Below are 17,986 nucleotides of genomic sequence, written 5' to 3'. Positions count from 1 at the left end.
CTCTTTTTCATGGTTTGTTGGCTTTCCTTAGTGATATACTTGAATTCCTGTCTCTTTATTCTCTTCATATCTATTATTGGTTTTGGAATGGTGGTTACCATTAGGTTGTATATAGTATCACCTGCATATAGCAGTCTATATTAAGTTGCTGGTCATTTAAATTTGAACTCATTCTTTACTTCCCCCTCCACTGACCCATGTTTTACGTATATCATGTCATATTTTACAACTTTTTATTTTATAAATCTCTTGACTGATTTTTGCAGAAATACTTTTACTGCTTTTGTGTTTTTTACTTTTCATAATATCACTTATGATCTTTCTTTTCCACTCAAAGAGTCCTCTTTAATACTTTTTGCAGGACTGGTTTAGTGGTCATGAACCCCCTTAGTTCTTGTTTGTCTGAGAAACACTTTATCTCTCCTTCTATTCTGATTGATAGCCTTGCTGGATAGAGTATTTTTGGCAGATTTTTCCCTTTCAGCACTTGGAATATATCATGCCACTTTCTTCTGACCTGCAAAGTTTCTGCTGAAAAATCTACTGATAGCCTGATGGGGTTTCCCTTGCAGGTAGTTGTCTTCTTTTGTCTTGCTGCCTTAATTTTTTTTCTTTATCCCTACTTTTTGCCACTTTAATTACTATGTGTGTTGGTATGGACATCCTTGGGTTGAATTTGGGGGGAGGGAGGAGGATCTCTGTTTCTCCTAGATCTGGATATCTTCAGATTTGAGAAGTTTTTAGCTATTATTTTTTCAAATAAATTTTCTGCCCCCTTTTCTTTTTTCTTCCATGCTTTTATTTAAATTCCAGTTGATTAACATATAATGTGATATTAATTTCAGATGTACAATATAGTGATTCAACACTTACATACAACAGCCAGTGCTCATCACAAGTTCCCTCCTTAATATCCACACTTACGTAACCCCTTTTCTCTCTCCCAGCCAGCTACATATTAATTCCATGGTTTTACTTTGTTTCTGAATTGTTTTGTGTATTAATGATTTACCCATAAATTTGAAACTTTCCCAAAGATATTAGATTGTTCATAGAATTATGTGTTCCCAAAAATTATTTCTTAAACTGCAAATTAATGCAATAAATGTAAATGAGATTAATTTTCCAGTAATATTTTCTTGCTAGTTTGTAGATATAAAAGGAAATTTCTGTATTTTGTTTTTCTTTCATAGTTTTCTTTTTCCTCACCAGTCAGTTCCTGAAAATATCTTAAACTTTTGTCATTTTTACAGAGGAATTTATTTCTTTTACTTTTCTTGAGAATTCTTTGCTGGAAAAACAAAACAGAAACAACCAATCAACCAACCAGTCAACCAAAAAAACAAATATTTTTTTAAAAACAGAAAAGATAAAAAATAGGTTTGTGTGCTTTCTGTGCACAAATACAAATTGATTCTCCACCTATCAGCTTTTTATAATCCAATAACATTCATGACGCATTGATATTAATGTTGGAAAAGTCCCTGCTGCCTGTGCAGATCCAAGAAATTCCTGCAATAAGACCCAAGAAAACAGTTTTAAAAGTTGCTACTCTCACTTGGTCTTTTCAGACCTCTGATCAGTGACATCTTTGGAAACTCAAGAGGAGGATTGACAATCCTAAGGGAACTCCCCCATTTGTTTGAGTTGAATTGTGTTCCCTCCACCCAAATTCATATGTTGAAGTTTTAACTCTCAATATCTCAGAATGTGAAATTATCACATTTGGATACAGTTGTTGAAGATATAATTAATTAAGATAATGTCATACCGCAGTCAGATGGGCCTCAAATCAATATGCCTGGTATCCTTATAAAAGGGAAAATTACAACACGTAGGCATGCCTGGAAGCATGCCATATGAAGATTGGAGTTATGTTGCCACAAGCCAAAGATATACCAGAAGATGGAAGAGAGGCCTGGAACAGACTCTTCCCTAAGGCCTTCAGAGGGAGTGTAGTCCTCCTGACACTTGAGCTCAGACTCCCAGCCTCTAGAACTGTGAGGAAATAAATTTCTGCTATTTAAGTCACTTAGTTTGTGGAACTTGATTATGGAATCCCTAGGAAACTAACATACTATTTTTCTCATTTTAAATATTTTGCTAGTTTCTTACTTGAGGGTAGCCTCAATCTTTTCATTACTTGTGGCAGTGAAATTGTCTGAGTACCAAGACACCTAAACAAGATTTTTTTCTTCTATTATCAAAAAAAAAAAACAACAACAACAACTTTAACTCTATGTGATCTTCCTAACATTATTCTTTTACTAGCCAGGGCATTTCTTTCCCCTTCATATCCAAGTTTCCTATGGATCTGAGAATCATGAAATACCACCATGAATGTGTGTCTCTTATGAGGACAGGTAGTATGTGCCATCATAATAGAGATAATTTTCATCTCTTCATCATTCTAATTACCAATGAGACGTGCGCAGAGGGGATTTCTGCAATCTAGATTGGAACTCACAGGGGATAGAAGTGACCTTGCCACTAATAATGAAAGGCAGTTACTGGAGATGGAAGTATCTCAGGAAGTAACTGCAATAAATGCCAGTTAGCTGAGAGTGTCCTATTTTATAAGCCTTGGAATAACATTCATTAACTCATACCTGAGGATTGTGGGGATGAGCTCAGACAAGTGGACAGAAAAACTAGTGGCTGAACTTCCTCAGTGATCTGAGGGACTCATGTGGTGGTGTGCCTTTCTCATCCACAGACCTAAGGCGCATGGTTCCTCTGAGGACGTGGCTAGAAGGTTCACTTACTTATTTTTTACATCGTGGATGGTGTCAAGCAGAGGCATTTCCCTGGTTTCAGGTTGGAGGAGGACAGCAAGACCAGCCATGATGGGAAAGACTCCATAGATGATCCAGGGCAAAATGGAAAGATATGCCATTAAGGTCATCAGGAGGGGAGCCAGTACTGCCCCACACCTACTAGCCAGTGTGTCTAATCCTAAAGCTCTTGCCCTGAGGGGTAAACATAACAATCTGGTAAAAATCTGCACATGTAATTTGTGATACATTGTTTTGACTTGATAGAAGATGGAAGACACTAGAACACATTGTTAAATACATAGGTTTTGATGATGAGCACTCATATTTTAGATTTGCCCTATGATTTTCTAGCTATCTTTGTCAGATTCAAAGTGTATTAAGACTCATTTTTGTAATTTTACACAAAATGTTATACATTGCACCTACCCTGATGAGTCATCCAAAAGATTAATGAGATGATGCATTAAACTATTGTTCAGTACAGTGCATGGCATAAAGTCAGCTTTCAATAAACTTTGGCTAAAATGTTGTTAGCATATTATTAATGTTGTAATTACAAATTTTGCTTTTATAATAAGTCTTTCTTTTTCTGAGAGAGAGAGAGCGAGAGTGTGTGTTTGTGTGTGTGTGAGTGTGTGTGTGAAGGTGGGCAGAAGGAGGGAAAGAGCGAATCTTGAGCAGGCTCCATGCTGAGCCATAGCAGGCCTTATGTGGTGCTTGATCTCACAACCTTGAGATCATGACCTGAGACAAAATCAAGAGTCAGACACTCAACCAACTGAGCCCCCCGGACACCGCTATAATAAACAGGTCTTATTGTGTTTATTACTGCAATAAATGCCAGTTAGCTGAGAGTGTCCTGCTTTATAAACCTGGAATAACATTCATAAACTCATACCTGAGAACTGTGGGAATGAGCTCAATCAAGTGGATAGAAAAACTAGTGGAAGAAGCAGCAGCAAAGCTGATTCCCGCACTTGCCAAAGCCACACGCAGGGTCTGCATTTCTGGAGACAGAAAAACCAGTGAGACTAAGAATTCTGGGCTGAAGGAATCAGCATCCACCAAATTTAGCCAGAAAAAAAGACCTTGTAAGTATTGGTTTGTTTAAGATATACTGTAGAAAATTTTGTAGTGTCAGAGAGCACGGAGTGGTTGATAAGCTGAGAAATGTAGAATTGTCAACACAGGTGGTAATAAGCACATAAAATTATCTGGGTTAACTGCAGCGAATCTCTCAGCATATTTCAGCTTTTCTAAAGAAAGAGAAAAGAGGTATGTCTGGCAAAAATTTGCTTTTACTGATTCTGTCCCATATTATATCCCTATTATAGAAGGTGGGACAGCCATGTGGACAGTTACTGAGTCTAAGACTCAGCTCTAAAGTTGACAGCATTACAGTTGTCTAAACATTACAATTAAAGTGCAGAATTTAAAGTGACCAGTCATCCTGGTTTTCCTGTGAATTAGGGGGGTTAGCAATAGGGACTTTCACTGATAAAACCAGGAAAATCCCTGGTAAGCCTGGATGTGTCAGTCAACCTAGTATAGATATCGCATTGTCACGGGGCGGGTAAAGCATGATAGGGTAGTAAAGAACAGGACTACTCTGTTAGTGGACAGGCTGAAGAGAAGCCATATCTAGAAGAATGTTAGACATAAGAAAACAAGAATAGAAAATTCTTTTTGGGAAAAAATGTCAGAATTTGGGAACCAATAAGGAGAAGTTTCAGATAATCGATTTTCTGCCCAATATAAAAAGAAATCAAATTGTAGTTTTATGTTGGTCAAGATTCTATTATAGGGAGTAAGCCTGCATCATTAGTGATCTTCTGAGGAGTAGAGTCCACCAATCTGTAATGCTGTAAGGTACATACATTGGGACATAGCTGAAGCATAGCGCCCACTAAGGTTCTCCTGGTCATTTCATATCCATTCTATTAACTTACAAAGTCATCTAACAGGGAATGGACTAGGGTTTTAATCTGCTCAATTCCTTGTTCTTATTGTTCACTCCTTCACTACTTGAAGAAAGGGGAAATTTTTATTTCTTGTAAGCCAGGAAGACTCCCCCAGCAAGGGCTGGTCATGGTGACCTAATATCACACTCACACATGGCTACAGAGCAATCAGGAAGTAGACTAATCTTCAAAGCTGGTAATAAAGAGCCTAACCAGAGCAAGTGACCACATTGTGTCCTCATGTTGATATATAATTGCAGAGCCTAGGCCCTTCATGCATGTTACTAAAAATGTGAAAGGCCAAAGGACAAGTGATCAATTGCTATCCTAGAGAAACTGTCAGGAATAAATGGCACCAGTTTCTAGATACTTCCAGAATGTGATGAAGAGAAATATATGTCTGAGCTGCCCCTTGTGGACCTTTGGCTCTTTTCCTAACAGCTTCTTAGCAGGATTTTCTTTAAACCCTCGTTTGGGGGCATATGTGGCTCTTAAAATTGATGTATCTCATTACTCCTAGCTTCAGACAAGTGTGACCAATACAATCCCTAAAGGATGGGGAAAAGACACCTCTTTTCTCTCCTCTTTTCACACCCTTTTCTCACCTTGGGGCACAAATGTGTTGGCCAAAATAGAAAGTCCCACCAGGAACATGAAAACTGTCTGGGTTGTTCGACGGCCCATATGATTCTGTACTAAAAGAGGAAGACATCGGACTAACGCAGTGAGAGCTCCAAAGACTACCTGGAACAGGAAAATATTGCTCCCAAAATGCTGTAGATTAATTGTGATGCCATAAAAGGGTACTATGGTTGCAAATCTGAAATGAACAAAAGGAGAAAGATGCATTCCATAAGATTCAAGGCCTACATGCTGCAGTTGATGACTATATTAATCCAGACAGCTAGTGGTCAGTGTTAAAGAATAAAGGTCCAGTCTGATTTGTATAATACATATTTTAAAGTGATAATTTTAAAGTTACCATAAATAATTGCCTGGCAATTTATAAAACAATACTCCTTCTGTCATTCATTCTTTCTTTTTTTTTAAGATTTTATTTCTTTATTCATGAGAGGCACAGAAAGAGAGGCAGAGACATGGACAGAGGGAAAAGCAGGCTCCATGCAGGGAGCCCAATGTAGGACTTGATCCCAGGACCCCGAGATCACGCCCTGAACCAAAGGCAGAGGCTCAACTACTGAGACATCCAGGCATCCCTTCTGTCATTCTGTCATTTGAGTCCCTAAGCGGAGAGTTGATGATGACTGGGAAATATAACATGACCCAATTACCAAACCGCATGATACATAGAACGATTAAAACCTGGGGGTAAGAGATGCCTGGGTAGCTCAGTGGTTTGGGCATCTGCCTTTGGGTCAGGCCATGATCCCTGAATGCCTGGATCGAGTCCCACATCAGGCTTCCTTCATGGAGCCTACTTCTCCCTCTGCCTATGTTTCTGCCTCTCTTTCTGTGTGTCTCTTAGAATAAATAAATAAAATCTTTTTTTTTTTTTCCATTTATGCCAGGAATTTAGGCAGAGACCTGCAGTGGAACCGATTGACTCACACAGTAGTAAATACAAAGTAAAGCAATGATCTTGGCTTGAGCTATGTGGTTCAGTGGTCTGGCCGAGTGTCCCACACAAGCTCAGGTGCTGCAAACAATTGTTTTCGGGCTGTCCTTGTAGCCTGGTAGAATCACGCTGGGGGAATGGAGAAAGTGAGCACCACTTCTTACCACGTTCTCCCGTTCTCCCTCCGCCTGCCAGTCTCCCTCGGCCCCTGGGACCCCTGGGTCGGACGCCGCAGGGATCACTCACCAATCAACCCAGGGCAGACCCGACAGGGGGCCCCGTCACTGTTCTCTCAACTACAGCCAGACTCGCCTCCACAGCAGTACCTGTGGCTGCAGCCTGGACCCCCGTGCAGGAGTCCTGTGAATCTGGCTCTGGCAGTGGCAGCTGGAGAGGGTAATAGGAACTCCTGCTGAATGAAGGAAGTTGAGTGAATGAATGGGTGAGCTGCAGGGGTCACTTGCAAAGGGACCAGGAATGATAAGTTAACTCATTCAGGCAGATGCTTTGACATCTAACTCCCAAACCTGCCTGCTGCATAAGGGCAAGCCATCTCCCGCGGGTGAAATCAGTGGGGTGAGAGGCCACATTCACACTACTGAGTCTTTCCGGGAGCCAGGGCTTCAAGGCACAAGGCTCCTGGTTCCTCCTCCTCTCACCACCCCCTCTACTCTTTCCACTCTTATTCCCTGTGCTTCTTCTTCTTCTTTGCTGCCTTGCTGTCTTTTGATGTGTGCCTTGCCCTCTTGCTTGTGTCACTCTCAGAGTCTGAGCTGTCAGACTCAGACAACTTCCTGTCTCCATGGGTTTTTTTCTTCTTTTCCTTCTTTCTTTTTCTAGAAGAATTCCTTGTGGAGTCAGGCTTCTCAAACTTTGCTGACTTTGCCTCTTCCTTCTCCTCTTCCTCATCAGGTATCAGAGAATACTTGGTCCCTCCTGGTTGCATAAAACAATCCTTTGCAAAGTGGCCTTTGCAGCCACACTTCTTGCAGGTGGTGTTCAAGACAGCCTCGAGGGTGATCTTCTGCCCAGTGTAATCCTGGAAGGACTGCAGCCACCTCTCTTCTTGCTCAATGATAACGTTGTTGGGGTCAAGGTCTTTCCCAGTTCCTTGGTTGATGACTTTCATGGATATGGATACTTTTATCCTATCATTTTTCATCTCCCGGCCAATAAGCTTCACCCATACTTTGCCTCCATCATCCACTATCTCAGAAGGCTTATCCATACGACAGGATGACATGTGAGTTCGATGGACCAGACCTTGCTTCTGACAGCCAGGGATTTTGATGAAGGCTCCATAGTCTGTAACCATAGCAATCTCTCCTTGGAAAATAATGTAGAGAGCAGGCAAGTGCTCCATGGTCTCGGGTCTTCCTGAATTCATCCTTAATGTTCTTTGGCTCCTCCATTTCTCTTCTGCCAAAGTTAATTCAAGTGTCTCTGGGTCAGCTCCGGGTCTCCCGGCTGCAGCATTGCACAAAACGCCAAAATAAATAAGTAAAATCTCAAAAAAAAAAAAAAAAAACCACCTGGGGGGAAAAATTTCTTTTTTGAATGTTGTCAGTATGCTGTGAGTCCTCTTCTCCTTCAACCCCAATACTGTGAAGAACTTTCCTTTTGCTCAACTAGCGTTTAAGCTTTCAAGAGACTACCTGAGTCCCCTTTATCTTCAGGCACCATATTCTGGAGTTTGACACAGTTCTAGGGAATTTAAAGCTCATATATGATTTCCTAGGGCTAAAAGAAAAATGTCAGAATTCAAGCAAACATGCACCAGCTGTACCAGAGGAAATACAATCAGTTACCTTCTTAAGTTGGCATTTGGCATATATTGTCCTATATGCTTTTTTAAATATCTTCAAAAATTCAGAATTAAATTTAAAATCCCCCTCAGCCCTACCAAAGTAAGCACTTATATCTCTCAAGAGATAAAGTACAACACCTTTAGGGAAGTCCTAGTGCTAACACCCCAAATTGGAAACAAGTACAAGTCCAGTGATATTGAAGTACATCAAGAAATGGTAGAGTGTTCATCTCATGGAATACTGAAACATTAGGGAAGATAACCACCTACTGCTACCTATGACAAAATGGATGAATCTTACATAAATAAGCTTGAGGAAAGGGGGCTGTCACGAAACCATTTTATTATTTATATTATGTGAAAGTCAAGACTAGGCAACACTCTTCTGGGGTGATAGGGAGCAGGACAGCTGGTAAGAGTTATGCAGTGTGCAAGCAAACAGTGAGGAGGGGATGAGAGTTGAGCCACTATAATAATGGTGGTTCTCACTGTAGAGGAACTATGCGAGAACCTTCCGGGGAATTAGGATTTTCTAACTTGATCTAGGTGCTGGTTACATTTTTACACATTGAAATGTTTTTCAAGCTGTATATATTCACTACCTTTTCACATTACTGTTAGTAAGATTTTATTGCACTGTCTGATGTTAACTAACTAGAACTTAAATAAAAATTTGAAAAAAATTGGAAGAAAAAAATGAAGGAAACTAAATGCCAAAATCTGTACTGTGGTGGAACCCCAACATCAATCTCCAGGAGTGAGACTATGAAGCGATATAACACAATTACGTCCTCTTCATATGGTGCATCTTTTTATAATACTTTGCCCATCTCCCAGCACAGCAACATTCAGTATGTTTTCCTCATTTTCTATCTCCAAATCAGCACCCCCACGCCCATAACACTGTTATAACCTTTGAAATAAATAGATGTCTCTACCTTTTTAACATTGTCATGCACTGTGTGAAGCCCACCTTACAAATAGCAGGAGACAGATTCTCTTACGCAGGTCAGGGGTGCAGAACAAGTCACACACAGTAGTTTTGGTCTGTGCTGCCTCCAGCTCATCCTGCATGCTGGATCTTAAACCCTTAAACAACATACATGTATCATTTGTCAACACAGTGCCAGGCATTGTGGCAAGCACCTGCACCCAATAGGACAAAATAAATGTGCTCCCTTTCTTTCCTGCATAATTTATTATACAGGTATGTATAATAAATCACAGGTGTGAAAAGGATATGAAGCTGTAAAGAGTTAAAGGAGACTCCAGGGTATTAAACAGCAAAAAATATATTTTTATTAGGTTCATAGGTAGAATTTATGATTTGTTAGTTGCATATTACACCCAGTGTTCATTACATCAAGTGCCCTCTTTAATGTCCATCATCCAATTATCCCATCCCCTCACCCACCTCCCTTCCAGCAACTCTCAATTTGTTTCCTAGAGATCAGCATCTCTTATGGTTTGCCTCTTTCTCAATTTTCACCTTATTTTTTTCTTTCTCTTTCCCCTATGTTCGTATGTTTTGTTTCTTAAATTTCACATGTGAATAAAATCATATGTTATTTCTCTTTCTCTGACTGACTTATTTCATTTAGCATAATACCTTCTAGTACCATCCATGTCATTACAAATGGCAAGATTTCAATAAAAACAGACGTAGATCAATGGAATAGAATACAGAACCCAGAAATGGGCCCTCATCTCTATGATAAACTAATCTTTGACAATACAGGAAATAATATCTAATGGAAAAAAAGACAGTCTCTTCAACAAATGGTGTTGAGAAAATTGGACAGTCACATGCAAAAGAATGAAATTGGACCATTTTCTTACACCATACACAAAAACAAGCTCAAAATGGATGAAACACCTAAATATGAGACAAGAATCCATCAAAATCCTGGAGGAGAATGAAGGCAGAAAAACCTCTTTGATCTTGACAGCACAAGTGATATTAAGGAGGGCACTTGTGTTGAGCATTGGGTGTCATATGTAAGTGATGAGTCACTAAATTGTACTCCTGAAACCAGTATTACACTATATGTTAACTAAGTAGAATATAAATAAAAATTTGAAAAAAAGCAAAAGAAAAAATAGAAAATGAGATCATGGAGAGGTGCAGGTCATCCACAAGAGTTATAGGTTATAGATTCAGATCAGGAAGTGAACTAAAGGAAGAGGTAGTTGCACAGTGCTCAAAGCTCCTTCGGTGTGAGGTGGCCATGAAAGACTAGAGAATTGAGCTTACCTTCTCTGCTGCCCTTTTTTTTTTTTTTTAATTTTTATTTATTTATGATAGTCAGAGAGAGAGAGAGAGAGAGGGGCAGAGACACAGGCAGAGGGAGAAGCAGGCTCCATGCACTGGGAGCCCGATGTGGGATTCGATTCTGGGTCTCCAGGATCGCGCCCTGGGCCAAAGGCAGGCGCCAAACCGCTGCGCCACCCAGGGATCCCTCTGCTGCCCTTTTTAGGAAAACAGTTTGTCTATCTCAATAAGGAGAATGTGGAGTCAGCTTATGTCTTTCCTCCAAGTCACTAAGTAACCATCTTCCGTTTCCTGCTCACCTCCATGGTCAGGATGTCTCCAGCATTCTTCATTCCATTTATATGTGCAACTTTTCTAAGTGCCTTTAAGCCCTCCTCTGGTTTATTGTTGATAATCAGCCACCGAGCAGGTTCCACCAGCCACCTGATGGAAGAACAGCATACAAGTACAGTCAACTCTCTCTTATTTATTTGTCATATGATTATTGACTACAGACGCTTTTAGCCTTCCATCTAATATCCACCACTTACTGGGTTAGGAACAGAAACTCAAGGTTTATTTCAGAAATACTAGGAAAATATGAGAAAGACCAAATACATTGAAGTGCATCTTCATGGTCAGGAACACACAGACTTCGGAGTTAACTTCCTCTCTGCCTACTCAGCAACTTTTCAAAGAAGCTTGTGAAGCTTAAGCTTGAGAGTTCCTTATGCATAATTAAGAAGTCTTTAAAAAAAAAAAAAAGAAGTCCCCAAATTATATAAGCTTAAAGCCCAAAAAATATTAGAAGTACTCCTGCCACTACCAGCTATGTTGGTAACTTACTACATAAGTCAGTCACTTATTTACATCTGCCTCAGTTTTCTCTTCAATAAGATGGGAACAGTAGTACCATTTTCCTTGTAGGATTATTATAAGGATATAATGACGTAATGGATGAGTCTGGCATAAATTATACTCTCCTCTCTCTGAACTCATCTCATTGTATTAAATCTATAGTTGTGTCTCTATGATGAGCTAAATTTGACTCTCCTTTAGACGGTTTTAAGTACAGGGATGAAGCTATCCATAAATGCTTGTTAAAAATATTTAAGGGAAAGGGAGTGCTGAATACATGATGTCAATCATTCAATCTGCATACCAATTTTTAGTATTGAATAAACCATGCTGCTCTTTTATGAATAAATTTGCTGACTCTTCCTTTTATCCTACTTCACCTACAAAAATGAAAATCTGAAAATTTTTACCAAACCTGATTCATTCCAAAGCCAAAAAAGAATTAAAAGTATTTCTTTTTTAGATATTTGCGTCTATATTTTGTATAAAAGAAAATAGTATTTGAATAACTTTGACTGCTCTGCTGGTTAAGACTTAAAACAAAACAAAACAAACAAAAACCCCCAGAACTTCCAGAAAGGTCATTACTAATTCCTGTTCTGCTTATCAAACTGCACAGACTGAATAGATGCGAAGCATGGGTTTTAGATTCAGACAATAAGAAAGGGTCCAGGAAATAAGAAAATCAATATATTCCAATTCAATCTTCATTTTCACCCCAGGTTCCCATAAAGGCAAGAGGAGAAAGAAGGCTCATACCTTGAGGAGAAAAAGATGACAAGGAAAGGTACAGAGACCACCAGCTGCAGAGTGCGCCACCCTCGAAAGAGAAATGCCAGTCCTCCCAGGATCATCTGTCCCAAACTTAAGGCACAGCTCATCAGGGTGATTGCCATGACTTTAGACGAGGGCCTTATCCACTCTATAACTGAAAGAAAACCCAACTGGGATATTAATGTCAGATAAAGGTGAAATTTCAAGGTCAAATTCAAGCTTGGAAAATGGAGAAGATCAAAATCTGACTTACTGAGCAGAGGGCCATTTATCAGGATGATTACGGAAGCACAACCTGATAAGAAGCGTAGTAAGCAGTATATGAGGAAGGTGGGGGCAAAAGCTGCGCTGGTTCCAAAGATGGTAAGCTGCAGTAAACACCACCTGAGAATCAACTTTCTCCCAAACCTAAAAAAACAGAGTCAGATTAGATTATGAAAGCAATAAGAATTTGGGGGCGGGGGGGGGGCCCAAAAACTTAAGAAAACCAAAAGCATACTCCGAAATTTAAAGAATATTTTAACAAGTGATTCTTTGTACCTAAAAGTTTGACAAATCAAGAACTAAAAACAACAGAAATCTCGAAAGCAATATCTGTATCTATAATGTAGACAAACAGTAACAAAACTCTATCATCCAATCACCAGTAGGCCTCTGACACCAAGTGATACCATATAAAAGAGAACAAAATATTGGAAATTGTAATATACTATGAGCATCCATTGTACTACCATATATAGTAGAGAGGCTGTAGAGTGTCTAGAATGCAGGAGAGCTATGTCCTTGGGTCTCTAGGACCTTACAGGCTAAGGTTAGACTGATGCAGGACTGATTGTTACATCAGTAAAACAATCAAAGTTGCTTAAGGGTTGTGTAATAATGTCTCTCTGTTGAATGTGGGTTTATAGGCTTCATGCAATGTGCTTTATGTAGAACAGAATGTAAGAGTGCCACAACCCAAACAGAGAAAATAATGGAAATTTCTCAGAGAAAATAATTACATAAGATGAAGAACGAAGGGAGAAAGAAGGTGAAAAACAAATAAGGAAACGGAAATTCTATGGACTATTGGACTTTAAGAATGTTTGGGGAAATATTCAAATAATTCCCCCCAAAAGATAAAAGGTGTGAAACATAGAAACAAAAGCAACAAATGATCCCAAGTCATGATCATTATCATCACCCAAGAAACAAGATAGAAAACAAAAAAACAAAAAAACAAAAAAAAAAAAAAGGGAGACTAAAACAAAACCAGAGCAATAATTATAGTTAATCAAATTAATTTCTAATGGTCCAAACACTCTACCAAATAATAGAGATAACCAGAATACATTTAAAAAAGGAACTATAGGGACACCTGGGTGGCTCAGTGGTTGAGCATCTGCATTCAGCTCAGGGTGTGATCCCGGAGTTCTGGGATCAAGACCTACATTTGGATCCCTACAGGAAGCCTGCTTCTCCCTCTGCCTATGTCTCTGCCTCTCTCTTTCTGTCTGTCATGAATAAATAAATGAATGAATGAATGAATAAATAAATAAATAAATAAATAAATAAATAATTTTTTTAAAAAAGGAACTATATACTGTCAAGAATCATACTTAAAATAGTATAGATTGAGAGTAAAGTGACGGAAAAAAATACACAATTCATATCGCAATAAGAACAGGGCAGCCTGGGTGGCTCAGTGGTTTAGCGCCGCCTTCAGCCCAGGGTGTGATCCTGGAGACCTTGGATCGAGTCCCACATCGGGGTCCCTGCATGGAGCCTGCTTCTCCCTCTGTCTGTGTCTCTGCCTCTCTCTCTCTCTCTGTGTCTCTCATGAATAAATAAATAAAATCTTTTTTTTTTTTTTTAAAGAACAACACTGGAGCCTTTTTTTTTTTAAGATTTATTTATTTGGTGAGGGGGGATGGGTGGTGCAGCAGACTAGATGGGGGAGGGGCAAAAGGAGAGAGAATCTCAAGTGGACTGACTCCCTGCTGAACACAGAGCCGCTTGCGGGGCTCCACCCCGGGACTCTGAGATCATGGCCTAAGCTGAAATCAAGAGTCAGATGCTTAATTGACTGAGCCACCCAGGAACCCCAGCAATTATCTTTTTGTGTCATTCATTTAGCATAGTGTCCTCAATGTTCATATCATAGCATGTGTCAGAATCTCCTTCCTTTGTAAGACTAAATAATATTCCATTGTATGTACACACCACATTTTGCTTCTCCATTCATCCGCTGCTGGACACTTGGGTTGTTTCCATCTTTTGAGTATTGTGAACAATGCTGCTGTGAACATGGATCTAGAAAGATCTCTTCAAGACCCTGCTTTCAATTATTTTGGATACATGCTGGGCACCATTTTTAAGAGTCATATTGACAGCTAGGCCATGCTCAGAAGAAGATTCGCATTTTGGACCTTTCAGCCCAGCAATTGGAGGACTTGGGAGCATCTAGTTGGAGAAGCGTGGACAGGAGGCACAGCAGCTATCTGCAGTACTGGAAAGTCTGACGCAGGTAGAAGCCAACTTGAAATGCTGCAAGCGGCAGACAAGGCTCAGTGGGTAGAGGTTACCAGGAAGTTGATTTTGACTCAGCAGGAAGACAAGCTTTGTTTTCATAAGAGCTATTTCTTAATGTCATAGGCTGCCTTGGGGATCATGAGTCCCTGCCAATGAAGGTAATCAAACAGAGCCTGCTGGGACCATGGGACAGGGGCAGGAGACAGGGAGATTCCTCATCCTGGGTGGGAGGCTGAAAAAGGTGATTTCCTAGGAGCCTCATCTCTATGAGGCCATGTCAGGATTAATGAGTAGGATGGCAATTCAGGTCTACACTACAGAGAGAATCTAGGAGTCAAAAAAAAAAAAAGAATCTAGGAGTCAGTTTTCGACAAATGTGATGTTGATGGCACTGATTGAGGATTAGCAGAGCCTGGTGTGCGGGAGTGAGAATGGCATGGATCCATCTGCTTTCTGAACTGACTTCTCCAGTATCAATCACACACATATTTACCAAATGGTTATGGCAAATCAGTCAAGCCTAAATGTCGCAGAGTTGATCATCATGCCCCTGGCTCCTTATTATCCTGTCCCTTGCTGTTCTGATGAGTTCAGAGGACCAGCAGTGTTGGCATCACTGGGGAGCTTGATAGAAATTTGGATTCTCAGCTTGCCCCAGACCTTGTGAATCAGAATCTGCAATTTCACAGGATTCCCAGGCAATTCATATACACGATAAGGTTTAATCTATATCTAATAGAGAAACAGTCTGAGGTTAGGCAGAAGCTATCACATATTCTTTCCAGGAATGGTTGCAATACTGTATCACTGAGGAGAAGTGTTGGTTAGTTAAATCTACATTTTGGTTGTCCCATTACCAGCTCAGTGTCATAATGGGAATTCTTCACAGTTATTTATCCAAGTATATGTATATATACTGGCATATACTTTTTAAAAAAAGATTTAATTACATATTTGAAAGAGAGAGAAAGTAAGCACAAGCTGGGGGAATGAGGGGGCGAGGGAGAAGCAGACTCCCCACTGACTGGGGAGCCCAACGTGGGGCTCAATCGCAGGACCCCTGGATCTTGACCTGGGCCCAAGGCAGACTGACTAAGCCTCCTGGGCACCTCTATACTGGCATATTCTTAAAAAAAAAATCAGGAGGCTTTTAGGTAAAATATGTATGTAAATAAATATCACAACCAAGGAAAATAGAACTAAAAGAAGAAGACCAAGATGAGGGAGGAAAAATAATAAATGGAGACAAGTAGGTTGAGCATAACTACTTCAACTGAGTTGAGAGTTAGATGCTGACCTCACTGACAGCCAAGCTGACCAAGAAAACACAGTCAGCTACAAGATTAACTTTGCTCCTGCAGAGCCTACAAGCTAGTCCCCCAGGTAAAGCAAAGCTTTTCCCAGCGTTTTGTTATAAAAAATATCCACATATGCATGGGTATATTGTTACAGATATTTGGAGGCCTGGGGCCTTATATATATGGAATGCTGAAAAATACAACTATTTTCTTTTTTTTAAATTCAGACTTTTAATTATGTACATAAATAGCAACATGAGAACCAGGAGTTCTAATGCTGGACATTATCTCTAGGTGAAAGGATTTCCGATTAGTTCACTGGTAGTATGGCATCACCCAAGATAACAAAGAAGCCTGGTATAGTTTTTCCTGAAGAAGAAAGCCAATTTACTACATTCAGTACTGACTTCTCTGCCATTTTTCTGTAGATAATGCGTGGAGTTTCCAATGTTTACCTATAACTGATTAAAATGGGCAGAGCATGGAGCATTCTACTTATTTCCAGGTGAATTCTTCACATTTCCTGGCTTTTGAAAGTTCTCCTTCCACAAATCTTCTACGACTATGTATCCTTGTAAACCCCAGTCATGTAATTTCTCCCCACTGACCTGGACAAATACAATGGCTTGTTGTGGATAATAAAGAGAGGCAGCTAGTCCCATGAACCCAGGTGGATACACCAGCTTCTTTATTTTTGACCCTCTAGCCAAAAGAAGTCAAACAATGCCAGCAAAACCAGTAACACCAAGTCTTGGAAAAAACCCAGGAGGTGCATTTTGGAGATATTCATAGCTGTCTAACCCCCATTGAACCAAGCTCTGCATCTTGGGCTTTGTTTGTGAGTACATTTCCTGACACCAACTTGTATATGGCTCCCAATAATGTCGGAGATGTGAAATGCTTTCTTCAAGCTGGGTCCTTGGCTCCTCCACATATTTAGATTGACCCTCAGGAACCGAGTAGAGTGAAAGTTCATTAACCTTCACAGAAGTTTTGTGAGGTGAGTCCCTTTTAGGTGACGCATAGACTTTAAAGGTGAGCAGACTCAGGCTGGCTGGCCCCACAGACCTCCGAATTACCTTGAACATGTTGCTGACAGAGGTGGCTCCAGCGGGGTCACCCTGGCCAGGCCCCTCCCACTACCTACAACTATTTTCTGAGAACGATATATGCTGGAAATTGAGGGCATGACACCAAAGCGCTGCTCAGGGAAAGCAGGGAGGGTGACAGAACATGAGAGACTCCCAACTCTGGGAAATGAACAAGGGGTAGTGGAAGGGAAGGTGGGGGGGGTTGGGGTGACTGGATGATGGGCACTGAGGGGGGCACTTGACCGGATGAGCACTGGGTGATATGCTATATGTTGGCAAATCGAACTCCAATGAAAAATATACCAAAAAAAAAAAAAAAAAAGGAAGATTAGTTAGCTCAGAAAAGCTGTGCTAAAAAGGCCCATCTTGGGTTGATCGTTGGACAGGGTAATTTGTGTGTTTTTCGAATGTAAACGGTTAAATTGTTAAGAATTCATCCGTAATCATTTCTTACACATGAGAATGTACTCAGTGACTTGATAAATAGTTGCTAAGCAGTTATTTTTTTAAAAAGCAAGACCAAACCCACTGTACTAGTTAGGAATCATGTTTGTTTGGGTTTTTGTTTGTTGTTTGTTTGTTCTCTTTTTTTAGGAATCATGTTTGGATTAAGCAAACTTTCAGAAAGATGTATTCTTTCTGAATACAGGAAAGATCCCCACCCCCACCCCACTCTGCTTTCCCTGGAGTTTTTATATTAACATCAAGTAGAATAAATTTCAAAATAGAATACTTTTCCAGGAATAATGCTTAAAATGTCAAATGTATATAAACTCAACAAAATTACAAAAACACATGAAACAAAATTGACAAAATTAGATATATAATTCACAATAATAGTTGGAGACAGTTTTGAATATATTTACTGTGATAAGATATATATAATATAATACAAAATTTGCTATTTTAATCACTTGTAAATGTACAATTCATCTTAGTTAATTATATTCATCATGTTTCACGATCATCACTACTATTTCCAAAACATTTTAATCTACCCCAGACAAAAACTCTGTAACTCTGTAAGCAATAACTCCTCATTCTACCCTTCACTCTTATCCTTCTAATAATCTCTAATCTAC

General features: G+C 39.8%; 1 protein-coding gene, 1 long non-coding RNA gene and 2 pseudogenes across 7 annotated transcripts in view; 1 reads left to right on the top strand and 3 right to left on the bottom strand.

Moving 5' to 3' along the window:
- The window catches only part of LOC144292194 (uncharacterized), a 44,444-nt gene extending 41,528 nt beyond the window's left edge, over positions 1–2,916 (top strand). For both annotated transcript variants that reach the window (XR_013359669.1, XR_013359668.1), the window contains one exon: positions 2,717–2,916. This is a non-coding gene — a long non-coding RNA (uncharacterized LOC144292194). The remainder of the gene's footprint in view (positions 1–2,716) is intronic.
- The window catches only part of LOC144292192 (solute carrier family 22 member 10-like), a 32,156-nt gene continuing 14,946 nt past the window's right edge, over positions 777–17,986 (bottom strand). The window contains exons 4-11 of one of the 4 annotated variants that reach the window (XM_077862078.1): positions 12,258–12,412; positions 11,990–12,158; positions 10,693–10,816; positions 9,095–9,210; positions 5,344–5,558; positions 3,676–3,784; positions 2,766–2,856; positions 777–1,291 (exon numbers count right to left, since the gene is read on the bottom strand). In XM_077862078.1, coding sequence (XP_077718204.1) covers positions 2,814–2,856; positions 3,676–3,784; positions 5,344–5,558; positions 9,095–9,210; positions 10,693–10,816; positions 11,990–12,158; positions 12,258–12,412 — 931 coding nt within the window. In that variant the 3' untranslated portion in view covers positions 777–1,291; positions 2,766–2,813. Of the gene's footprint in view, positions 1,292–2,765; positions 2,970–3,675; positions 3,785–5,343; positions 5,559–9,094; positions 9,211–10,692; positions 10,817–11,989; positions 12,159–12,257; positions 12,413–17,986 lie in introns of all 4 variants that reach the window. The other 3 variants (XM_077862076.1, XM_077862077.1, XM_077862079.1) reach the window with 3 other exon arrangements.
- LOC144292193 (zinc finger CCHC domain-containing protein 17 pseudogene) lies at positions 5,576–9,197 on the bottom strand (annotated as a pseudogene). The gene is made up of 2 exons (XR_013359667.1): positions 9,095–9,197; positions 5,576–7,781 (listed from the first exon to the last, which is right to left on the bottom strand). The product of XR_013359667.1 is annotated as a zinc finger CCHC domain-containing protein 17 pseudogene (transcript).
- LOC144293195 (MICOS complex subunit MIC26 pseudogene) lies at positions 16,058–16,941 on the bottom strand (annotated as a pseudogene).

Source organism: Canis aureus, chromosome 21 (assembly GCF_053574225.1).
Source record: "Canis aureus isolate CA01 chromosome 21, VMU_Caureus_v.1.0, whole genome shotgun sequence".
In the NCBI taxonomy this organism is placed as follows: Eukaryota; Metazoa; Chordata; class Mammalia; order Carnivora; family Canidae; genus Canis; species Canis aureus.
The sequence above is the reverse complement of the archived record's forward strand: the minus strand, read 5'-3'. Positions and strand labels throughout refer to the sequence as shown.